We start from the raw sequence: 27,486 nt of genomic DNA on the forward strand, positions 1-27,486 counted from the left end.
GGGAAAAAAGAGCTCTTGCTCTAAAATTTCTACAGAAATGCAAAGGATTTACAGTAGCTGAAACAACTCTGGAAAAGAATAATGAAGTCGGAGGTCTTATAGTACCTGATTTCATGGCTTAGTATAAAACTACGATAATTAAGAGAGTGTGGTACTGGCCTAAGTGCAGACAAAGATCAATATAACAGAACATAGAGTCAAGAAATAGATTCATACATACATGTTCAACTGATTTAAACAAAAACGTCAATGGGAAAAGTTCATCCTTTTAAACAAACGGTACTTCGAACAAGTGGCTATCCATACTCGGGGGGTGGGGGGGTGAACCTCAACCTTTACTTCACAATATAACCAAAAATTAACTTGAAATCGATTACAGACTTATATAAAAGCTAAAAGTATTAAAATTATAGAAGAAAACAAAAGAGAAAAATCCTCAAAATTTGGGGCAGGCAAATATTTCTATAGAATAGAAAGAGCTTAAATCATTTTAAAAAATTGATAAATTGGAATTCATCAAAATTAATACTTGCGTTATTTGAAAGACACTTAATAAAAAGGCAAGCCACAGACTGGGAGAATATACCATCAGTACAAATATTTGACTAAGGACTTGTATCCAGAATATATAAAAAATTCTCACTATTCAATGATAACAGGACCTGATTTTTTTCTAACGGGCAAAAGTTTTGAATAGATGCTTCACAAAAGATACACAAATGGCCAATAAGCACATTAAACACCATTAGTTATAAGGGAAATCAATAGTGAAACAACAAGGAAAGACCACTACATACTCATTAATAAAAAGACTGACAATGCTAAGAGTTATTGAGGATTTGGGACAATTGGAACTCTCTTACATTGCTGACTGGAATGTTACATAACACAACCATTTTGGAAAACAGTTTGACAGTTTCTTAAAATATTAAGCACAAACTAATCCTACAACACAGCAATTTCAACTCCAAGTATTTACCCAAAAGAAATAAATATGACTATGAATATATAAAATGACGTGTGTGAGAACAGTCATAGCAGCTTTATTCATAATAGTAAAAAACTACTATCACAGTTATTTCTAAGTTGCAGCAAAGTGAAGTCCTAGCATACTAGTGATAAAATGGACAGAGACTTTGCTTTTATCTGAAGGAAATCAGAATACATCACCCCAAAACATGCCTCTTTGACTTATAAATTATTTTGAACTGAAGGCAATTAAGCAGCAAAAGCAGGAAAAGCTCTCTCTACCCTCTCCCTTCTTCTGCTTTACTGGACACTCCAGACTCTCATCAGCCCTGAGATGGTACCAGAGGAATCCACATACAAACCTTACTCCACCAGTTTCCTCCTGTGTATTTACCTTCCCACAGCTTGCCAACCTTGGAAGCCCAAAACTGCTTTCCTTTATCCTGTCATTTCTCTACAGATTTATTGTTCTGTGTTGAAGATGTGATACAAGCCCGCGTTCTAAGCCACCTCTTCGAGTTACTCATTTCCTTGGGTTTCTCCCACGTACATATGAAATATACATATTAATAACCTTCCGTTTTTCTCCCGTTAATCTGTCTTTTGCTAGAGGTCCCAGACAAGAACTTAGAAGGGTACAAGGAAAACAATTTTCCTCCTGCTACATACCCTAATTAAGTCAATAGTATTAAAAAAATGAATAAAGAGATTAAATTTAAGGATGTATTTTTTTCAAATTTTAAAAGCTTCAAAACTTATTTCTTAGCACCCGAAAATGTGTGCCCTTTTTAACAGCATCCCAATGGCTCATCTCTATGTCAAAGTGAGAATAAGAGTAGGCTTCCTTTTAAGAACTCAGCTTTGCAGGCTAATTATCAGCATGGAATATCAACATTTTATATTATTAAAGAGCTCAATCTTAATTTTCACTATGAAATTCACTGACCAAAAATGACTACAACAACTTTGAGAGAAACAAAGATAACTTTATTTGTACTGGGTTCTCTAACAAGTTTAGAGAGTTTCTCTATCACTGCGCAGCAGTCAATGCAAATTAGCTAAACGTGATTAACGCCCTCTGTCCTTAGGACAGTTGACTATGAGCTGGTTCCCCAACCCAGGTCCCACCCAAATGCCCCAAGAACAGAAAGAATAAAGATCTTGGTACATATGCAACCCATTCATTGCACACATGACAGCTTACTGGTTAGGAAACTCTATAAACTAAATGGCTTTTTACTTATTTTCTTTGATTCATAAAATCTAAAAACATAAGTAATCATGATCTTTACCTAAAGAATTAAAATTGTAACTATTTCCTAGCAGAAGTAAATTTCTTCTTTTTAAAGTTCTTAACCTAAGACAGTGTTCTCAAAGTGTGGTCTCAGACCAGCAGCATCAGTACCACCTGGGAAATTTGTTTGAAATGCAAATTATTGGCCCCAGCAGAGGCTACTGAATCAGAAAGTCTGGGAGTAGTGCCCAGCAATCTGTGTTTTAACAAGCCCTCCAGCTGTATCTGAGGCCCTACTAAAGTTTGAGAACCACTGTCCAAGGGCATGAAAGCAAATCTGAAACAACAAAAATCTTGCCTAACATTTACTTAGTAGTTATAATGTGCTACACAAAATGTTAGAATAATTTCAAATAAGTTCTCATTTTATCTCACTTAAACAGGATTAATTGAAACTATTTTTAATTAGGCTAGATAGCTGAAAGAAATAAAAATTTTTTAAACTACACGGGACCTTACTCAGAGTGCTTTGCTTTGCCCCTATTCCCAATCAGTAGTTTTACTGTAAAGATTTACAAAGGCCTTCTCCCACACAGGTAGTCTATATAACATGATATGTGTGAATGATTATATCCTCTTATTTCCCTTCCACAAATTTTATCCAGAGAAGGCGCAAAATAAGCTCTATCTTCCCCTTAAACTTAAGCAAGTACAATGACAGCCTAGCCTTTAACAACAATTACTACTTTCACCACAAACTTAGGCATGGTTATGGACATAATGAAGAAAGAGAGGAAACTATATTGATGCCACTACCTATCTTAAAAATCAAGTACAGAAAGAATAAACCGTAGAAATTTAGAAGAAAAAACTTAGAAGAACCACTTCAAATACCTCCAGGATCCTGAGTCACAGCCTAAAGTGACCTCCCTCTTTAGTCAACTCCCTCAGCATTTTATCAGATCCCCACAAGCATTTATTATTTACTTTCTACCTTGCACTTTATTCTCCAATTGAGTCAACAAACAGGAGTAACCATTAGATATCGAGTCATCTACGCAGTGCTACAGGTACGAAAATGAAAAAGCATTCTCTGACAAGGACGCAAATACCTCTGACCACAGTCTCCACAATGCTCCACCTTGCTTGCTCACTATCCCCGCAACCCTTCATTCCTGACTTCCATACAGCTGATCCTATCACTTCGAGTCTCTTTCTCAGCCTTATCCTATCTTATTTCCTTCAGAATTCAGTTTAAATCCCATGGTCCATAAATTTAATCAATCATCTAATATTTCTTTCTTTTAAAGTCAGACATAAACGCTAACCACCCTTTCTACCCATCACTCTGAGATGACATGGAAAAAGCATAAACTCCAAGAAAAACTCCTTTATCTCTCTGTCACTAAATCTACAAACATGCCTGGCTTTGAACCCTCCTGTCCTTCCTGCCCATGATCTAAACTGCAGATCCTCTCCCCTTTCCTCACTGGTTGGCGTGACAAAACACTCTCCTAGTTTTCATTCTCATCTAAGAACCTTCTCAGTCTGCTCCACTGGTTCCTCCTCATCTCCCCGACCTTTAAATGTTGGAGCTCCATGAATCTACAACTGTGGTGTCAATTACCAACTCTACAAATTCCCAAATGCACAGACCTCTTCCCTATACATTCAGAGAGCCTATACAAAATCTCTAGTTGGTTATCTCTCCCATGCCTCATCGCCTTTAAACCTGCTCTTTCTCAGGTATCTCCATCTGTGTAAATGACACTCTTATTTTTCTGCCCAGCTACTCAAGCCAAAAACTTGGAAGTTATCTTCCTCTCCTTTAAACACAACATCCATCAATCATCAAGTTTTGACTACCCTAGTCACTAAATATTTCTTAAATACTTCTTCAGCCAAGCCTCACTGACCTCACCCTAGTATGAGCCACAGGCCAACATCATGCACTGCCAGGACAATTTCAACAACCACCTATATATCAGATCTCCCTACTTCCACTCTGGCTTTTCTCAAATCCATTCTCTACACTGGACCCAGTAGATACTTTTATAGCACTTACAACACTTTATTGTAGCTATTGGCTTATAGGTTTGTCTCTTTGCTAATCTGTACATCATTCTTATTTGTACTCTCAGCACTTAGAGTTTTTGGTATGAATAGGTACAATTTAAAAAATCAAAACAAAAATAAATATTCTAGACAAATACAGGTGACTGTATCACTGATCTCAGAATTGCAGAAAGGTTTTCTAGGCAAAAAAACTAAAGTTTAGTTTTAAAAAGTTATAAGAGCATATGGCAACTAACTGCCTCCTGATGAAACCTATTCCACTTCTCCACATTGATGACTACAAAGACCTTCCTTATATTAACCTTAAAATGTGGCTTCCAGCCATGAGACCTACTTTCATCTCTTGGATACCAAACAGAACCATTCTAATTCCTCTTCTGCTTTGATTATTTGAAGAGAGCCATTAGATTAACAAACTCTACTCCTTTCCAGACAAGTAATTTTACCATGAATAAAAGGCAACATTCTAATTCCAAACCTTTGTTGTAGGCATCTATTTTATGTTCTGATTATGTTCTGACATACCTCTATAAGTCTACTAAAACCTCAAATCCTAACCTAATTAATGCTTTCTTTGTGGTGTAAGCATAAAATGATTTGAGTTTATGGTTTCACTCTGTACTACTGACAAGTCTGAGCCCAAGAACGGGTAAGGGAAAATAAACAGGAAAAACAAGAGGATTTGAGATGAGAACAGGAAAATTTTAGAATAGAGGCTATGGGGGAGCGAGAGGATGTAGGAATTTGTAAACCTTAAGCTCAGATTGAGTTTCATCTTTAACCTATATCTTGGATTGTCACAGATGTAGGAAACTCATCAACACATGCTGACAATCTTGGACTTCTCTATTTTAAGTTGTTAGCATTAATTTTTCTGTCACATGCCGTTGGTGATTTACAAACTTCTTTTATAGCCTAGGAATGCTTTCTTAAAGGAATACTATCAGCAAGCAAATATGTAAAAGCTGGTTAAGATGGACAACTGCTAGAGCCCTAATGGGTCCAGACTCCCCCAGAGCAGGCAAAAGAGCTTTGCATTCATTCATGCATTCATTCAACAGATATTTACTGTTGAGCACCTACCACGTGCCTGACATGGGGATGCAGCAGGAAATAAGACAGATAAGATCCCTTTCCCGATGGAGCTTCAAGCCTAGAACACAGTTGTTAAAATTACTGCTTTAAAAGATTGGTTCTGGGCAAAATTGTGAAAGGAAAGCCTTTCCTTTGCACTCTCACTGCTCACATTTCCCACCAACCCCAGATGGTCGAAGAACTCCTAAGACAATAACAGAAATGCCTTCTGACAAAAAGAGAAAGCACGTTAGCAGTCTTAAAAATCATACTTATTCCTTAGAAAACAAATCAATAATTACCTGGAGATCTGATTTTAAGTACAAATTAAAAACTCATAGCATTCTGCACATTAATAAAAAAATGTATTGAAAGTTACTCGGCCCCATGGCGAGTGGTTAAGTTCTCGCACTCCACTTCAGCAGACCAGGGTTTCGCCGGTTCAGATCCTGGGCGCAGACATGGCACCACTTGTCAGGCCATGCTGAGGTGGCATCCCACATGCCACAACTAGAAGGACCCACAACTAAAAATATACAACTATGTACCGGCGGGCTTTGGGGAGAAAAGGGAAAGATAAAAATCTTAAAAAAAAAAAAAAAAGTTACCCTAAATCTGGATCAGCACTGTCATTATAAATTTAAGTTTAGTAAAAACAATCCGTATAAGTGGCTTAAAAATGTGTTTAATCTGAACAGTTTCAAACTATAGCAAAAAGTGGCATCTTAACATATCTATATTAAATTAAAACTGAAAAAAATGTTCATTATTAAGGCCAAGTTAAACAAGACAGTAAAAGAGAGACAAAGTATCAGAATCTCAAAAGAATTTAACCTTTTTATTCTTTTGGGTGTCTCAAAAGTAAAGTATTTTCTGAAACTTTTCCCAAGGTTTCAACAGATCCTGAAGAGACTAATAGATCAACAGAACTCAGGAGTCAAAATGTCTTAGTTCACATCTTAGTTCTGTCATTTACTGGCATTGTGTTGATCTCGGACAAGTTAGAAAATGTCTCTCTACCTCAATTCCTCATCTGTAGAATGGGATTAATAGCAATGCCTTACTCCATAGGGTTGATATAAAGAGGTATGAGTTAGTGAAATACAATGTCATGTAAAATATTTACTATGGTGTCTGAAAAAAGTAAATACTACATTACCAGTGTAGTGACTGATCTAGCAGCAACGAATGCCACAATATATAACCATTTCCTTATGAATTAAATAAGGCCTGATGTAATTCTATTTCAAAAATTTGAGAAAACATAAGCAAAAATGTCAAAATAATCTCTAAACTACAGATGGAGTCTATAACAATTTTAACCGTAACAATCTAGGTATGTAAAATTCAAACCAAGGATTCAAAAGGCCATTGCTACTAAGTATTCAATAAGTTTCCAACCATTCCTCTATGGTGGTCACTAAATACCTAATTTAAGAAAAAACGCAAAATGTGACATTATTGCTATGTGTAAGAAGAGTTCTCTATTCTCCCCATCACTTGCCATTTAAGCTAAGACCCTGTCGTATTCGTGAGAATGCACTTCAGTATAAGGCACTAATTTTCATACCTTGTCTACTGTCTATTAGATATTGTCACAGTAAACAAACGCTGCCACCTTGTGGGCTTATGAGTATGGTATTAAATAACCCAAAGTGATCCATAAGCAAAGGAAGAAAAATTTTTAAAGCAAACTTTCTAGTTGAGCTTTTTCTCTCAGTGAGATTCTCAATGCAATAAATGACCACCACTAGATGCACTTTATGCAATTTTGCAGGAAGAATAATTTCTTCTACAATATAATGAAAAAATACACCAAATTCAACATTATTTGTCATCTCTAACATGTCTTTATCTCTCTTTCCAAAAGAAATATATCAAATTTCCTATTTTGAGAAGAATTAAGTCTTTAAAATGAATTCATTATCAATGATATGTTTGAATGTGAGAAACTAGGAAAAGCGAAAACTCACCAGGGCTGTGAAAGTTTCAAAGTCCCTTTACTTCTTTGGATACTATTTTCCCTTCTTGCTACCTACTAGTCTTCATTGGTCCTGCCTAATAAACTTTGAAAATTGGAAATTTTTATTTCAGAAATGTTAATTCAATGTAAATAAGAGAAAAGAATGGATGTTAACAGGCAAGATGACACAAGTAAAGGTATCTTTTAAAATTTTTATTTTAATTGAAATATCCTAATATAATCAATCTCACTTCAATAATACTGATATTCCCAAACTCAAATCTTGCTTAAATCTTCCTACAACAGAACACTTCTGCCTCAGAACACATGGCATTCTGATATAAATGTCTGTGTATGATCAAGGTTTATTAGCATTAAAAAAAACAGAAACAGAATTATATTAAATCAAGATAAAATGACTTTCAAAAATGATGAAAAAAGAATGGCTCTTACTCTTTTTTGAATACCTAAGATATATAACCATTCCTACATTTTCCAACTAGAAATCCTGCTTTTGTAATATGAGATTAAGAAGGAAATTATTATTTTGTTTTTGGATTTTTGGTCATTTTTTAATGGAGAAGGAAATACAATACAGGATGAATTCACAATGCTCAGGGACATTAATCAATATTACAAGAGAGTTCTAATCTGCATTACATTTTAGGTGAGTAGAGCCACATAATTATAGGTAAATGTATACATATTGGATTGATATTACAAATAATATCCATAGTCATTTCTGCCATTTCATTCAAGCTATATTTCTGAAGTCTTTAAAGCATATATTATACCTCCTTATATTAGTTAAGAATTTAAGTAATAGTGTTACAGTATTGCTCTACACTAAATTGTTTCAAAAACTTCTATTTCTTCTATAAAGGCATTGAGATAAGACTGAGAACTCTCTTGAATCCAAGCATCATATTGGGCTCATTCACAGTTATGCTCTAAGTCCAGCACACAATAGGAAATTAATGAATTTTTGCTAAATAAATTACTCATTTAATTAATTAGTTAAATGAGCCCCATAATCTACTGCATTTTCACATTTTAATCACTCTAGTGCATAAAAAGGGAAATATATAAAAAATAAACTAATGTATGATTTTTGTCTTATTCACTACTGAGTTAAACCACCAGCTAGAGCACAATAAAAGGTTTACTGCAATAGCTTCTTTAGCTAACGGCTTAAATTTCAAGATCAATATTCATATACATAAATAAAAATCTTACTCATGCAAAGGGAAAAGCATACATAGTTTTAGTAATATTGGACAAGTTAAAACTTGCCAAATTTCTGATCTGCATCAAAAACTTCCTTTTAAGGCTTTTCATCCTATCTAGGAAATCTGAACATGGAGTAGCAATTTGATGATACCAAAGGATTACGGCTAATTGTGTTAGATGTGACATAGCCCTGTGATTTTACAATGTCCATATTTTAAGACACAAAGATTCTTAAGGATGTAAGGGTGAAATGACAGAGTATCTTGGTTTTGCTTCAAAATACTTAAGCAAAGGAACTAAGAATGAAAAGTATAAATGAAGCAAGGATAGGAAAAGCTGGTGGTTGTACAAAGGATTATTATCCCATTCTATTTTTATGTAATTTAAATTCTGATTAAAAATGTTTAAAGAATGGCCATCAAAACAATAAAGAAAAAATAATATAAATTAATAGCAGAAAGACTACTAGAAAATCCTAGTATTTGAAAACTAATAAGATATGTCTCAATAATCCATGGGTCAAAAAAAAAAAATAAAATCTGAAATTAACAAGTTCTTGAACTAAATGAAAATGAAAAGATATCATATCTTCAATATAATAACAACAAACAATCTGAAAATTATGAAAACAATTCCATTTACAGCAGCATCAAAGAAATATTTAGGAATTAACTTAACCAAGGAGGTGAAAGACTTGCACGATGAAAACTACAAACACTGCTGAAAGAAATTAAAGAACACATAAATAAATGAAACACTCCCATGTTCATGACTGGAAGACTGAACATTGTTAAAATGTCGACACTACCCAAAGCAGTCTACATATTCAGTGCAATTCCTATCAATACATCAATGACATTTTTTGCAAAAATAGAAAAACGCATCCTAAAACTCACATGGAATTTCAAAGGACCCAAAAAAGCCAAAACAATCTTGAAATAAAAGAACAGAGCTCAAGGACTCACACTTCCTGATTTCAAAACTAATTACAAGGCTACAGTAATCTAAATAGTGCAGTAGTGGCATAAAAACAGACATACAGACCAATGGAATAAAAGAGAAATCCCACAAATAAACCCTTGCATTTACCATCAAATGATTTTTTTTTTAATTTTTTTTGCCGAGGAAGATTAGCCCTGAGTTAACATCTGTGCCAGTTTTCCCGCATTTTACATGTGGGTCACCACCACAGCATGGCTGAAGACTGGGGTCAAACCTGGGCTGCTAAAGTGGGGTATGCCAAACTTAACCACTACGCCACGGGGCCAGCCCATGGTGAAATGATTTCTGACAAGAATGCCAAGAGCATTCAATGGGGATAGGACAGGTTTTTCAACAAGTGGTGCTGAGAAAACTAGATATCCACATGCAAAAGAATGAAGGTGGAGCCTTTCCCTAAAAGCAGATCCCCCCAAAAGTAATTCAAAATGGATCAAAAAATATAAATCTAAAGCCTAAAACTATAAAACTCTTTTTATGACTTTGGATCTGGCGTTGGTTTCTTGGACATGACACCAAAGGCCCAGGCAACAAAAGAAAAAATAGACAAATTAGACTTCATGAAAATTTTTAAATTTTGTGCATCAATAGACAACATGAACAAAGTAAAAGGCAACCCACAGAATGAGAGAAAATATTTACAAGTCTGATAAAGGATTAATATTCAGAACATATAAAGAACTCCTGAAACTCAACAACAAAAAAACTCAATTCGAAAATGGGCAAAGGACTTGAATAAACATTTCTCCAAAGAAGATACACAAATGGCCAATAAGCAATGAAAAGACGCTCAACATCACTAATCATTAGGGAAATGCAAACCAAATCTAAGAGATAACACCTCACACCCATTAGGGTGGCTACTATCAAAAACTAGAAATAAGTGCTGACAAGGATGTGGAGAAACTGGAACCCTTGTGAACTGTTAGTGGGAATGTTGAGGTATAGCCACTGTAGAAAACAGTATGGCGATTTCTCAAAAAATTTGAAAAAGAATTACTATATGATCCAACAATTCCATTTCAGGCTATATACTCAAAAGAATTCAAAGCAAGGTCTTGAAGAGATATTCTTACACCCTTGTTCGTAGTAGCATTATTCACAATAGCTAAAACATGGAAAAACAAAAGACTTCAAACAGCCAAAGCAATCCTTAGGGGAAAAAACAAAGCCAGAGGTATCACACTCCCTGATTTCAAAATATACTACGAAGGTATAGTAACCAAAACAATATAGTACTGGCAGAAAAACAGACACTCAGATCAATGGAAAAGAACTGAGAGCCCAGAAATAAAATCACACCTCTATAGACAGTTTTCAACAAAGGAATCAAAAACATATAATGGAGAAAGGAAAGTCTCTTCAGAGACTTGGAAAAATTGGACAGCTACATGCAAAAGAAGGAAAGTAGACTACTAACTTACACCATACACAAAAATTAACTCAAAATGAGGGGTCGGCCCCATGGCCAAGTGGTTAAGTTCTCACACTCCGCTGCAGGCAGCCCAGTGTTTTGTCGGTTCGAATCCTGGGCGTGGACATGGCACCGCTCATTGAGCCACGCTGAGGCGGCGTCCCATATGCCACAACTAGAAGGACCCACAACTAAGAATATACAACTATGTACTGGGAGGCTTTGGGGAGAAAAAGGAAAAAAAAAAAAATTTAAAAAATAAATGTTTAAAAAAAATTTAACTTAAAATGGATTAAAGACTTGAATGTAAGACCTAAAACCATAAAATTCCTAGAAGAAAACATAGGCAGTACACTCTTTGACATGGGTCTTAGCAGTATCTTTTTGAATATCATTTCTCCCCAGGCAAGGGAAACAAACAAACAAAAAATAAACAAATGGGACCACATAAAACTAAAAAGCTCCTGCATGGCAGAGGAAACCATCAACAAAACAAAAAGACACCCTATTGACTGAGAGAAGACATGCGCAAATCATATATCCAACAAGGGGTTAATATCCAAAATATATAAAGAACTCATACAACTCAACAACAAAAAAACAAACAACCTGATTAAAAAATGGGCAAAAGATCTGAACAGATATTTCTCCAAAGAAGACATACAGATGGCCAACAGACACATGAAAAGATGTTCAATATCACTAATTATTAGAGAAATGCAAATCAAAACCACAATGATATATCACCTCACACCCAACAGAATGGCTATTATTAGAAAGACAAGAAATAATAAGTGTTGGAGAGGATGTGGAGAAAAGGGAACCCTCATACACTGCTGGTGCAGCCACTATGGAAAATAGTACAGAGATTCCTCAAAAATTAAAAATAGAACTACCATATGATCAGCTATTCCACTTCTGGGTATTTATCCAAAGAAAATGAAAATACTAACTCAAAAAGACATATGTACCCCTATGTCCACTGCAACATTATTCATAATAGCCAAGACTTAGAAATACCTTAAGTGCCCATCAACAGATAAATGGATAAAGATGTGGTGTGTGCATATACAATGGAATACTACTCAGCCATAAAAAAGATGAAATCTTGCCATTTGTGACAACACGGATGGACCCTGAGTGTATTATGCTAAGCTAAGTAAGACAGAGAAAGCCAAATACCATATGATTTCACTCACATGTGGAAGATTAAACAACAATGACAGACAAACACACAGATACAGAGAGCAGATCAGTGATTACCAGAGAGGAGGGGTAGGGGGGAGGGCAAAAGTAGTAAAAGGGCACATTTGTATGGTGACAGATGGCAACGAGACTTTTAGTAGCAAACATGATGTAGTATACAGAAGTTGAAAGATAATGATGTATACCTGAAATTTATATCATGTTATAAAGCCACTGTGATCCCAATGAAAATATTAATTAAGAAACAAAACGAAACATGGAAGCAACCCAGTATCCACCAAGGGACAAAGAGACAAGCAAAATGTGCTAAGTACATACGATGGAATGTTATTCAGACTTAAAAAGAAAGGAAATTCTGACATATGCTATAACACAAGGATGAACACTGACAATATTAAGCTAAGTGAAATAAGCCAGTCCAAAAAAACAAAAATTGCATGATTCCACTTACATGAGATACTTACAGTAGTCTAAATCATAGAGACAGAAAATAGAAGGGTGGTTGCCAGAACTGGGGGGAGGTGGAAAAGAAGAGTTGTTTACTGGGCACTGAGTTTCAGTTTTACAACATGTCAAGCATTAAGGAGATGGTAATGATAACTGCACAATACTATGAATGTATTTAATACCATTAAACAGTACACTTGTTGAGATAGTAAATTTTATGTTACAGATATTTTACCACAATGAAAAAAAATTTGGAAAAAGAAAAGATATCACATCAAAATTTGTGGGATGCAGCAAATACAGTGTTTGGAGGGAAGTTTATAGCACAAATTAACTATATTAATTTAAAGAGAAGAAGAAAAGTTTCAACTCAATCACTTCAGTTTCTGTCTTAAGAAGCTAGAGGGGCCGGCCCCATGGCTGAGTGGTCAAGTTCGAGCACTTCACTTCAGCAACCCAGGGTTTTGTTGGTTCCGACCCTGGGTGCCAACCTAGCACTACTCATCAAGCCATGCTGAGGCAGCATCCCACATAGAAGAACTAGAAGGAACCTGCAACTAGAATATACAACTATGTACTGGGGGGCTTTGGGGAGAATAAAAACAAAATTAGCAACAGATGTTAGCTCAGGGCTGATCTTTAAAAAAAAACAAAACAGGAGCCAGCCCAGTAGCACGGTGGGTACCAGGTTTGGATACCAGGTGCAGACTTGCACACCACTTGTCAAGCCATGCTGTGGCAGGCGTCCCACATATAAAGTACAGGCAGATGGGCATGGATGTTAGCTCAGGGCCAGTCTTCCTCAGCAAAAAGAGGAGGATTGGTGGTAGATGTTAGCTCAGGTTAATCTTCCTCAAAAAAATAAAACAAAACAAAACTGCATTTAAAAAAAAAAGAAACTAGCAAGATAAGAGCAAGTTAAACCTAAAGAAAGGAAATAATAAAGTTGATAGAAATCAATGAAACAAAGAACAAAATGATACAGAATATCAATAAACCAAGAGTTCAGTCTTTGAGAAGATAAATAAAACTGATAAACTTGTAGGCCAGGCTATTAAGGAAAAAAATAAAGGAAAACAAATCTCTAATATCAAGGATGAGAAAGGGAACATCATTACAGAACCTAAAGATATTAAAAGGAATATTATGAACACTTGTATGCTAATAAATTCAACAACCTAGATAAAACAGACAAATTTCTTGAAAAACACAAACTAAAAATAATGCTCAGTCAAGAAGAAACGTATAAACTGATTAGCTCCACATCTCTTTTAAAAATTGAATTTATATTGAAAAATCTTCCCTCAAAGAAACCTCAAGGCCAGCACTGCTTCACTGGAGAATTCAACAAAATATGTAAGGAAGAAATAATACCAATTCTTTACAAACTATTCCAGAAAACTGAAGAGGAGGGAGACTTAAGAGGGATGTCACTCATGATACCCTGTCATCAAAACCACACAGAGACGTCACAAGAAAACAAACTGCAATGCTATGAGGTGGTTACTATTAATCATTCCATTTTAGAGATGAAGAAATTGAGGACTAAAGAGATTCAGAAACTTGCCTAAGGCCACAGAACTAAAAACTGGCAGGCAGAGTGACTTCAGAACACAGGCTCTTAAGCATAACACTATAACAGCTTCCCAAATTCAATTAAACTCCAGATACTATTGCAAAAGAAAATAGTAAAGAGTGCTGCTCAATACTTACCTAGAGACTATGCTGGAACCATTATAGAGATCACTAGCATATGACAATGTAGCCAAAGGTCGTACTGAATTATATCGAGTAAACTTGGACAAGCATTCCTGAAATTCATCCAACTGGCTTGCAGTTCGACTGTCATCTGTAAGAAGAAAACAAAATAAATTAATTGAACTGCAACATAAGCCAAAGAGCAATATCCACAGATTATAAATTATATTCTAAATACAAACCACAATTCTTAAAAGGTATTTAGAGAAGACTAGCACACAGTAATTAGCTGATCTTTTAGCCTTAATAAAAATTTTTTAGTAGTTCTTTGAAAGATATTCTCTTTCAACACCAATAAGAACATAGTGTGAACTGTTTTCTTTCTCTCTTTTTTTTTTTTTTTTTGCTGAAGAAGATTAGCCTTGAGCTAACATCTGTGCCAATCTTCCTCTATTTTACATGTGGGTCGCCTCCACTGCGTGGCTGCTGACAGGTCGTGTAGGTCCATGCCTGGGAACCAAACGCAGGTCACCAAAGTGGAGCACGCTGAACTTAACCACTAGGCCATGGGGCCGGCACCCTCTTTCTTTTTTAAGCAATAATTCCTTGGAAAGGCAAAAAAAGTACCTCAGATGAAGAGAAATTAAATCATTTATTAAAACAAAAATCTCTTTTCAATGGAGAAAGTGAGGATGGAAAGAGGAGTATATATATGGACAGGGTATCTATTAGTTTGAGGGAACATATTTACAGAGATACGTCCTCATGACAATGTTTACTTACTGTTAAAACACAATTTATAATAACATAATTTAGATAAAAGATAACTGGTTTTTAAGTAAGAAGAAGGTGAAGTATTTGTTCACATAATACTTTGAAGTGTTTCAAATCCAATTATGAGAAGGGAGTAGAAAATTGCAATGTATGAATTATTAATTCTCAAAAACAAAACCGTTTCACTCAAATGTCTTGGTGGAATATGGAAAACAATAATTCCATCCAATAGAACACTGTACAAATATTCTAAGTAAAGGCCATTTCAGTAAACTATTCAGTAAACTATAAATTATGTAGAATTTAAATCACAAAATCCGTTTACAAAGTACCTGAGAATACACCTAATCTATTCTCCAATCTAGAAACAGGCCTGCAGTAAAAGCATAAATTAAAAAGTCATTCTTTTTATGAAACTGCTTTAAGTTTGGACTTGTATTTTTCTTTCCAAAGAATTAAAAGTAAAATACACAATTACTTTAGTTAGCTTCCAAGATTGAAATTTGAAATAAGCCTATTACAACATCGTGTTTTCATACCTTCTTCCCTCTTCTAAGCTCACACACACACACAACCTTTTCAAGGCAAATTTTCATGATTTCTCTTCTTAAATATCCTCTGAAAATTATAGCAGGCATAATGAAATTAAGATATAAGAATCATTAAGTCAAAAGAGTTACTATAGTATATAAAGCATAGTAAAGAATTTATTTTGTCCAGAGATATTAGGTTATCTTAAAGATAATTGTTGACGTGAAGAAATTTCTCTAACAAATATTACAAAGGAAAACAATTACAGGAGGAAACTAAAGAAGCTTCTGTCCCTGATATTTTACATTTTAAAGATTTAAACACTAATTTAGCAGATTCACCTAACAAACTATATTAAAATAGTCCAATTTTGTAGTATTTCCATTTTAAAACCAGCAAAGGAACAAACCCAATTAGCATGCAGTATCATAATGTTATTGAGATAAAGCTCCTGCTCCACAAAAATTATTCTCAGGAAATTCAAAAAACTATAAATAAAACATGAGTTATTGCAAAACCAACAAGTGTATTACAAAGTGGTTTGAATGTAACAGTTGAGATTTTTAATATATAATCCTATTACAGTGAGCTATTCAATATAATAAATACTTACTGGAAAGACAGTAACTTCATTATTCATTTAAAAATTGTTTTAATGTTAATCTATTCTTTCACATGTTTACATCAATTCCTAAGTACATAAAATTCACAAGCATTCAAGAATGTGCATTTTGTTCAAGACCATAATCCTTTTCTAGAGTAGCTGAACTTCTGGCCTTCATACTCACTCGTTAACACCTACCTGCAACAGAAGTTATAAAGAAAACACTAAAAAGAGTTATTTCAGTATCTGAAAGTATAGGCATTAGATTTCACTTATCTGGTTATGAAAAAGTAGGATTTTATTTGCTTGGTTGGTTTATGATCAACATCCATACATACCTGCTGACATATCACCTCTCCTATTCTAATTACAGATAAGTTTGTAAAAGTGTGTCCGGTATCTCTTCTCTCTTCTAATGTTTTATAATTTACCTTCTCTTTCAATTACAATTAAGAGTCCAAGGCATTAATTTCTTGATCTTCATCTCTTATTTTCATAGTTGAAAATAAAAGTTGAGGATGTTAGGGAGGTGGAGTCTCACTTGAAAACTTACAAAAGGACAATGAAACTCTTAGGTACCCCATCACACAGAAGGTAAAATTTCCTCTTCACAGTCAAGGATAGTAGGAGAAACTTCATATTCAGCAATATAATTAGTGTGGACGATATGCAAATTTGAAAAGTTAAACTTGAGATTCCTAACAACTAAAGACAACACGCTTTAAGCACAATATAGCCATGCCTACAAAAATTAAAATCTAATCTTCCTCCTGCTTTTAACTTATTATTCTACCTTTCTGTAAAGCTACAGCCCCAAAATAAATTAAATTGGTTTGTGATTACCTTTACTATCTCACAGCATGCCTATGGTGCTAGCCACTTAAAAATTATTAATAACAAGGGGCCTGGTCCCATGGCCAAGTGGTTAAAGCTCAGCATGTTCCACTTCAGTGGCCTGGGTTTGCAAGTTCAGATCCTGTGTGCGGACCTAACTCCATCCGTCAGCCATGCTGTGGAGGCATCCCACATACAAAGTAGAGGAAGATTGGCACAGACGTTAGCTCAGGGCAAATCTTTCTCAAGCCAAAACAAAAAAATTATTAATAACAATAACCTATTCCAATCTCTCTTTTTGTTTAATGTTTGCCACTCATCTGTGGTTGTATTTCAACATCATACCAACACAACATCTGAAAGAGTTAACATGAATCCTCTATCAGTCAGAATGTAGGCCTCAGACAATCAACTTAAAAGCTTCCTATGGCAGTTTATAGAGTATTACACAGGCTCAATAAAAGACTTGATTCTCAGGCAATAAAATGAAAGCTTTCCATTTGTATAAAAACTGTTGATTGTTAACTTCAAACACACTTGTAAACAAAGTTTGGCTTCCTCCTAGTCTTCACAGAAAAAATGCTATGTAAATCCAATATATTTTTATTATTGTATCCACCACCAAGCCCCAGGCAAATTCATCCAAAGGATCTAAGCAATGTGTAGATTACAATAGAAACATGCCTCTTCAAGAGAAAACCAAGGCCAAATTTTTAACAACAAATAAAATATTAGACTTTTTTTCCACTGGTGGCCCTCATTTTGAGCAAGTGTATTACTAATGACATCCATTAACTGAGCACCCGACTTATACCAGGCATTTTATTTTATATCTATCACCTATAAACATTAAAAACAAAACCTGTAGGGTTGGTATTAATATCCCTACTTCATTGGTGAGCAAAGACAGTAAGAAAGGCTAAAGATCAGAGAGCTAACAAAGAGGGGCAGAACTACGTTACTTTTCTATTGCAATAAAAATATCCTATGCTATCACGTCGACATCTTTGCATTAAGTTAATTCCTCTACTTTGAACGCGTTTCTACTTACCTTTTTAAGTTAATATATACTAGCCTTGATTAAATACAACTCCTCTGAAATCCCTACAGTGATCATTCCCTTACATTTCCCCATTTTCAACTTGTCTGACTTTTTCACTCCCAGCTATATTAGTGGATATTTTTCTCCCTTCCCATAATATCTATGTAAAATATAATACCACATTGAATTATCTGCCTGTTGCTTGTCCCCACAAAATTTACAATACTCCTTGGCAATAAGAACTGATACTTGCATCTTTTTATTCGTAGCACAGAGGACAGAGCTTAGAACTTATTAAATGTTGAGTAATTGGAGGCAACTCAATGGAACTTATTTTTGCTAGCTATATATTCATGGCTGATTTTTTTTTTAACTTTACGTAGCACACTATATGAAGATTAAAATTTCCAAACAGAGAAAGAGAACAAAAATAGCTATGGGAAAGGAATGTTCTCCAAGACCTCTAAAAACCTCCATACTGCTCTGGTCAACTACATCAAAAATACATACTTTTGAGTATGGAGATTTCTCAAAAAGTTAAAAATAGAAATACCTTATGACCCAGCCATCCCACTACTGGGTATCTATCCTAAGAACCTGAAATCAGCAATTCCAAAAGTCCCATGCACCCCTATGTTCATCGCAGCATTATTTACAATAGCCAAGACGTGGAACCAACCTAAGCTCCCAGCAACCGATGACTGGATAAAGAAGGTATGGTATATATATACAATAGAATACTACTCAGCCATAAAAAAGGACAAAATCTTCCCATTCACAACAACATGGATGGACCTTGAGGGTATTATGTTAAGTGAAATAAGCCAGACAGAGAAAGACGAACTCTGTATGACTCCACTCATAGGTGGAAGTTAACATATAGACAAGGAGAACTGATCAGTGATTACCAGGGGAAAGATGGGGTGGGAGGCGGGCACAAACACATAGGGTGAAGTGGTGTACCCTACAACATGACTAACAATAATGTACAACTGAAATTTCACAAGGTTGTAAACTATCATAACCTTAATATAAAAAAAAAAAAATACATGGATGAAACTTAAATGTGTATTACTAAGTAAAGAGGCCAATCCCAAGAGGCTATGTACTGCATAATTCCAAATATACAACACTCTGGAAAAGGCAAAACTATGGAGACAGTTAAAAAGATCAGGTTGCCAGAGGTTAGGGGGTGGGGGAAAAAATGAACAGGTGGAGCACAGAGGATTTTCAAGGCAGTGGAACTATTCTCTATAACACTACAGTGGTGGATATTTGTCAGTATACATTTGTCAAAACCCATATAATGTATAAAACCAAGAGTGAACCCTAAGGTAAACTGTGGACTTCAGGTGATAATGATGTGTAAATTGACTCATTAGTTTCATCGATTGTAACAAATGCACCATGGTGGTGCAGAATGTTGATTGTGGGGGAAGTTGTGTGTGTGTAGAGGAGAATGCTCTGTACCTTCCCTCAATTTTTCCCCTCAAAATTGCTCTGAAAAAATAAAGATCACTTTTTAAAAACAGAAAAAACATGTATATATACTTTTGCTTTAAGAACAGGATTTTCCATAAATCCACCATAAGAAGCTAGAAATGGATCTGAAATACGAGTTTGAGATATTTTAGGAAGTCCTGAATACGCACCTGAGATACGAGACATCCTTGTAGAAAAGTAACATTGCTCTAAGTCTTCAAAATGAGCAGTGAGTCGTTTTCGTCTTGATGCTAATGTGCTGTTATACCAAGGCTGTTTCTTTGTCTAAGGTGATAACAAGAAAAGACACTTATAACTCAGAATAAACCATACTCTTTTTCTGCACAGAATATCCAAATGCTTGCATATTTAATTTCAAAAGTTCTTCATATTAAAATAATTGCAAATGGTAAAAACCCAAAGTTCTTAGATCATATTTTCCAATTTTTATTTTAAAGTGAAAAATAGGCTCTAAAGGCCAATTTTGCAAGAATGAAATGAAAAGTCTCTTTCAACTCTCCAAATTAAGTGAAGATAGAATGCATTATAACTGTCATCCTAAAATTTAGAGAATTTTAATATGCAGAATTGTTAGAAAACACTTATCAAAAGAAAACTAATTGCTTTTTCATCATCCCTATATAGCAGCCTTGTACCGTTTGTATAACAGGAATAGTGCTTGATTGTACAGAATATGTACTTAAGTTATTAAAATAAGCGGCAGTTTTATATAGGTTAAATAGTTTGATATATACATTAGAAGATCAGAATAATTAAACCAGATATTTATGGACTAAGACAACAAACCTGAAATATATTGGCATATAAATCCCATAAAAAACAAGTTTATGATCCTAAATACATAATTTTACCTATACCATGTTAACTGAAAGGATAAGACAGTTCTCCCTCAAATGGTTACCTATTGTGCTTTAGGCAGAGAAACAGAAACAGAGATAAGACATACAATGAGACCCTGAGACGACACCAATTCACCAATAACTATACCACAATTGCAAATGTACTAAGAAATATTAAAGTACTACTATGAATGAAACACTCTAAAGTGAACTCCTGAGAAGATAAATAAAACCAGATGGTAGGTAAGAATAATATTTTAAAGCAGTGCTTGGATCACCAGAAAGTAAGACTATGTCCGAAGACATAACAGACAAACAACCATACAGGAAACCGGACTCAGAAAGGTGATGTTAAACAAAATATAATGGTGCAAAGGAGGGGAAAGAGAAAGTGGACAATACTTATTTGGGCACAAATACCTACAAAAGAAGTACTAGAACTGAGATTTTATCTCCAAACACAAAAAACATTGATGTGTATACCAAATGACCCTCACTTCCTCTCCCAGGTACAAAATCTAGGGAAACTCTTGCACCTGTGCATCAGGATACATGTACAAAGATGCCCTTAACAGTAAAAACAGAAACCCTAGAAATACATCAAATGGACATAGATTGGACAATTGATAAATTGAGGCATACCAACAAAATGAAATATTTTACAAATTAGTGAAGACAAATCAACTACAGCCATAGATATCAGGAATGAATCTTTGAAAAAACAAGTCTCAGAAAGCTATGTTCTATGATACCATTTTTATCAAGTCCAAATACAGCCAAACCAAATAACATAGGGGTACATATATGTACAGTAAAACTATTTTAAAAAGTCAACACATTGATAAACACAAATATTAGAAAAGTGATTACCTCTGGACACGAGGCAGGCTGATGGAATTTGTTAGGAGCACGTGGGTAACTTGAATAGTACAGTTAATGTTCTAGTAATTAACATAGGAGCTGGGTTCATAAAGTTTCTTTTATTATATATAATTTATAATTATGCTTCTAATTTACATATTCATAAATATGTTTCTTTTTATGTACCAACATACTTTTTATAAATTCTAAGCAGAAGAGTCTAGATTTTTTAAAAAGTGATCTGCTCAATGGAAAAACAGAAAAAACATAATAGTGTCAAACAAGAGAATGATTACAATAAAAATCAGGAATATGACATAAAGCAAATGAGAAGTAGTCAAAAACATCATTTGATTTGGCTTCCAGTTTTTACAACAAACACACCTTCATAACTATTTTGCTAATATTTATTCTTAGCTTTTCTTGGATTTATTTATTCACTGCAGTTCCTTTTTAATTCATCCAAAACTAGGCTGTCTCATAATTGTTGGTAAACACGCATCACTTGCCTCACTGTCATATATGTTTATTAAGTTCGCAAACAACATTAATACAATGAACAGAAATATGCTAACAGTGAGGGGATAAATGTTTTGAGAATACAAACTCGTTGCAGATAATACACAAGGTCAATCAGCAGATTGAACATAAGCTCAGGATGAGCTCTATAACCCGTAAGTAGGATATAAATATAGTTAGAAATCAAAAGGAAATGCTCATCCCTTGTGTTTATCTATATAAGCTCTAAAGAAAAATGGCTGCACTTACCAAACTCAAAGATAAATTTCACCACAGCAAAAACAAAAGCACATAAATACCTTATTTGCTCAATGAGAAAGTAAAACACTTCTCACATAATGGTAAAAAGTTAATAGGCATACTACAATAGAGCAAATTAGACTTGATGATTATCCAGAAAGATCATTTAGTGTCAGCCTGGAAATTATGAAAAATCTTTATTTTTTAACAAAAATCCGATTCCCAATAAACAGAATTAAAGTGAAAATAGAAAAGAAGCACTCAAAAGTGAATATTCCACTTCACATACTTCATATAAACTAATGGGCAAGAATACAAAACCAATGAGATCTTCAGAAGATGAATGAAATCAATGTTTGTACAATGAAAGAAATAAGTATTACCATAGCAAAGTTCCCCATGAATTCCACTAAGAAGAGAGCCCTACTGTAAACGAAGCTGAATGTGTTCTGAATGGTTAACCAAAATTTGCTAATTTTTCAACATATAAACACCTCTTCTACTCAAACTAATTTTGTAAGTGAAACAATGAAGAATGAAAACTTAATTATTATTTACACAGTAAGTAATCTTTATAAGATCAAGGACCAAGTGGAAAATAATAAAACAAATTAACTGTTAAACACGCATATTTTCAAACAAACAGATTTAAAGAATGGCTTAAGAAGAGAAAGCTACACAATTTAGAACAGTGGTTCTCAAAGCACAGTCCCCCAAGAGTGGTCTTTAGGCCCTTGGGGGTCTCTGAGGGCTCCCTCAGGATATCTGTGAGGTCAAACCTTTGTTCATAAATATAGTAAGACATTATACGCTATTTTCAATGTGTTTATGTACGTACTTGTGATACAAAATACGCTATTTTCAATGTGTTTATGTACGTACTTGTGATACAAAAGCAAATGTCGGTATAAAACTGCTAGCCTCATCACAAATCAAGGCAATGGCACCAGCAACACTGGTAAACACTATATTCTTCACCATGACTCATAATAACAATAAAAAAATACATACATACATTTTATAAAAGTCAGTTTCCCTCAAGGATACTCTTTTTTTTAACTTTTTTTTAAACTGAAGGTATGATTGACATATAACTTTAGTTTTAGGTGTACAACATAATGGTTCAACATTTGTATATATTGCTAAATGAGGACAAAAATAACTCTAGTTAACATCTGTCACCACACAGTTAGAATTTTTTTTCTTGTGATGAGACTTTTAAGATCTCCTCTCTTAGTAACTTTCATATGTGCAATAAAGTATTATTAACTATAGGCACTATGCTGTATACTACATTCCCATGACATTTATTTTATGAATGAAAGTTTTTATATTTTGATGCCTTCATCCATTTTGCCCACTTCACCATACCTCTGGCAACCACCAATCTGTATCTATGAGTTGGTTTTTCATTTTTCTTTAATTCCACATAAGTGAGATCATGTGTCTCTCTCTGTCCAACTTATTTCATTTAGCTTCATGACCTCATGGTCCATCCATGTTGCCACAAACGCCAAGATTTATTTCTTTTTTTTACTGCTGAGCAATATTCCTGTGTATGTGTGTGTGTAGCTCACATTTTCTTTATCCATTCATCCATTGGTGGACGCTTAGGTTGTTCCTCTGTCTTGGCTATTGTAAATAATGAAGCAATGAACATGGGGTGCGTATTATCTTTATGAGTTAAATGTTTTTGTTCACTTTGGACAAATAACCAGAAGTAGAATTGCTGGATCATACAGTTCTATTTTAAATTTTTTGAGGAACCTACATACCGTTTTCCATAGTGGCCATACCAATTTACATTCCCACCAACAGTGCACAAGGGTTCTCTTTTTTCCACATCCTCACCAACACTTATCTCCTGTCTTTTTGTTAATAGCCATTCTGACAGGTATGAGGTGATATCTCATTTTGGTTTTGATTTGCATTTCCCTGATGATTAGTAATGTTGAGTTTCTTTTCATGTAACTGTAGGCCGCTTGTATGTCTTCTTTGGAAAAATGTCTATTCAGAGCCTTTGCCCATTTTTTAATTGCACTGGTTACTTTTTATCTTTTAAGGAAGTAATATTAGCCCTGAGCTAAGATCCACCACCAATCCTCCTCTTTTTGCTGAGGAAAAGTGGCCCCGAGCTAACATCTCTGCCCACCTTCCTCTATTCTATATGTGGCACGTCTGTCACAGCATGGCTTGATAAGCGGTGCACCAGTTCGCACCCAGGATGCAAACTGGCAAACCCCGGGATGCTGAAGCAGAGCACATGAATTTAACCACTGCACCACCAGCCCAGCCCCTGAACTGATTATTTTTTTTTTTTGCTATTAAGTTACATGAGTTTATCATGTATTTTGGATATCAACCCCTTATCACATACATGATTTGCAAAAATTTTCTCCCATTTAATAGGCTGCCTTTTCATTTTGTTGATGGTCCTTTGCTTTGCAGAAGCTTTTTAGTTTGATGCAGCCCCACTTGTTTATTTTTGCTTTTAGTGTCAAACACCCTTTGCTTTTAGTGTCAAATTAAAAAAATCATCACCAAGACAGATGAGAAGTTTACCACCTCTGTTTTCTTCTAGGAGTTTTAAGGTTTCAGATCTTTTTTTTTTTTTTCTCCTGCTTTATCTCCCCAAACCCCCCCGTACATAGTTGTATATCTTAGTTGCAGGTCCTTCTAGTTGTGGCATGTGCAAGGTTTCAGGTCTTAAGTTCTTTAATCCATTTTGAGTTAGTTTCTGTGTACGATGTAAGATAGTGGGTCTATTTTCATTCTTTTGCATGTGGCTGTCCAGTTTTCCCAACATTACTTACTGAATAGACTATCCTTTCTCTGTTGTATATTCTTGGCTCCTTTTTAATTGACGGTATATGTGTGTGGGTTTAAATCTGGGCTATCTATTCTGTTCCATTGATCTGTGTGTCTGTTTTTATGCTAATACCATGCTGTCTTGATTACTATCACTTCGTAATATAGTTTGAAATCAGGGAGCATGATGCCTCTAGCTTTGTTCTTCTTTCTCAAGATTGCTTTGACTATTTGGGCTCTTTTGTGGTCCATACAAATTTTAGGATTGTTCTATTTCTGTGAGAAATACCACTGGAATTCTGGTAGGATTGCTTTTAGTAGTATGAACATTTTAACAATATTAATTCTTCCAATTCATGACCACAGAATATCTTTCCATTTGTCTGTCATCTTCAATTTCTTTCAACAATGTCATAGTTTTCAGTGTATATCTTTCACCTCCTTGATTAAATTTATCCCTAGTTATTTTCTTCTTTTTGATGCAACTGTAAATGAGATTTTCTTAATTTCTCTGATACTTATTACTGCTATAGAAATGCAACAGATTTTTCTATATTTTGTATCCTGCAAATTTCCTCAATTTGTTTATTAGTTCTAACAATTTTCTGGTGGAGTCATTAGAGTATTCTATATGTATTATCATGTCATCTGCAAATAGTGAGTGTTTTACGTCTTTCTTTCCAATTTGGATGCCCTTTATTTCTTTCTTGCCTAACTGCTCCGGCTAGGACTTCCAATATTATGTTGAATAAAAGTGGAGAGAGCAGACATCCTTGTCTTTTTTCTTATCTTAGAGGAAAAGCTTTCAGCTTTTCATTGTTGAGTATAATGTTAGCTGTGGGCCTGTCACATATGGCCTTTATTATATTGAGCTATGTTCCCTCTATAACCACTTCACTGAAAATTTTTATCGTAAGTGGATGTTGAATTTTGTCAAACACTTTTTCTACATCTACTAAGATGATCATATGATTCTTATCCTTCATTGTGTTAATGTGGTATATATCATATTGATGGATTTGCGAAGGCTGAACCATCCTTGCTTCCCTGGAATAAATGCCACTTGATTATCAGGTATGATCCTTTTAATGCACTGTTGAATTCAGCTTGCTAATATTTTGTTGAGGATTTTTGCATCCACATTCATCAGATATTGGCCTATTAACTTTTTTCTTCTGGTGTCCTTGTCTGGTCTTGCTATCAGGGTAACACTGGCCTCATAAAATGAATTTAGAACAATGCTCCCTCCTCTTTTATTTTTTGGAAGAGTTGGTACTCTTGATTCGAGAAGGATTCATACTAATTGTTCTTTAAATATCTGGTAGAATTCACCAGTGAAGCTGTCTGGTCCTGAACTTATGTTTTTTGGGCGATACTTGGTTACTGATTCAATCTCCTAACTAGTAATCAGTCTCCTCAAATTTTCTATTTCTCATGATTAAAGATACTCTTAATAAAGCCATTAAAATAAGTTTTATTAAATCTTGACCCTTATGTATACACCTTTTTACTATTCTGTTATGAAATGGAAAGTATGCATAAAGCACTTTACTTACGTACCAAAGTAGAATGTAAGAAAGAGTACTTGTGTGATTGCTTAATTCACAAGCTAAATTAGCTGCTTCCCTCATAGGACGCCAGAGGAAACTATGAATCTTCAGGAAGAAATAATAGAAGGGGAAATGGCAAGTATTCGGATAAATAAAAAGAACTATTTTTTTATCTTAATTTCTTTAAAACACATATGACTGATTAAAGTAAATATCTTATCTTCTAGGATTTACATTTTACATAGATATAATACATATAAAAACTGGAGCATAAAGGATACGAGGGGTGGGAAGTAATTGGATGTACAAACCTCAGGGATTCTACACTTTACGTGAAGAGATGCAAATGAACTGTAAGTAGGCTGGGACAAGTTAAGGACATAAATTGTAACCAAGAGAATAGTTTGAAAAATAATGCAAAGAAGTATAGCTAAAAAGTCAATAGGTAAAATTAAATTTTAATTATAAAACATATTCAAATAATACAAAAGAAGGCAAATAAGGAGATCATGAGAACAAAGAAACAAAAGGGACAGAGAGAAAACAAATAATAAAATAAGAGACAAGTACAAATATATCAATAAGTACACTAAATGTCCATGGATTAAACATTACAATTAAAAGGCAGAGATTATCAGAAGGATTAAAAAAAATCATATATAATGAAATACACTTTAAGTGTAAACCACAATTAAAATAAACGTTAAGATGAAAAAAAGATATACTGTGCAGATAAAATAAGAAAGCTAGAGTGGCTATATTAATACCAGATAGAAGAGACTTTAACACACAGAGTATTTTCAAAGATAAAGAGGGTAATTTGATAAAAGTTTCTCTTATCAACAACAAAAAACAATTATAAATGTGTCTAACTTTAAAAACAGAGCTTTAAAATGCATGAAGTAAAAGTAATAAAATTAAAGAAAAAGACACTTCAGTGATTATAAATTTTAACGTCCTGTCAGAAATTAATAGTACTACAGTAAACAGATGATGAACAAACTACCTATCCCTCTGACCTAATTCATACATATGTATGTAACAATAAACCAAACAACTGAAAATTAAACA

At 34.4% G+C, this 27,486-nt stretch overlaps 1 protein-coding gene across 11 annotated transcripts in view; it reads right to left on the reverse strand.

Moving 5' to 3' along the window:
* Positions 1 to 27,486, reverse strand: part of COP1 (COP1 E3 ubiquitin ligase) — a 239,403-nt gene that overhangs the window by 112,114 nt on the left and 99,803 nt on the right. For all 11 annotated transcript variants that reach the window (XM_070591348.1, XM_070591346.1, XM_070591347.1 and 8 more), the window contains 2 exons: positions 19,748 to 19,862; positions 14,326 to 14,461 (listed from right to left, as the gene is read on the reverse strand). In XM_070591348.1, the coding sequence (XP_070447449.1) occupies positions 14,326 to 14,461; positions 19,748 to 19,862 (251 nt within the window). The remainder of the gene's footprint in view (positions 1 to 14,325; positions 14,462 to 19,747; positions 19,863 to 27,486) is intronic.

This window comes from Equus przewalskii, chromosome 23 (assembly GCF_037783145.1).
Source record: "Equus przewalskii isolate Varuska chromosome 23, EquPr2, whole genome shotgun sequence".
NCBI classification, from domain to species: Eukaryota; Metazoa; Chordata; class Mammalia; order Perissodactyla; family Equidae; genus Equus; species Equus przewalskii.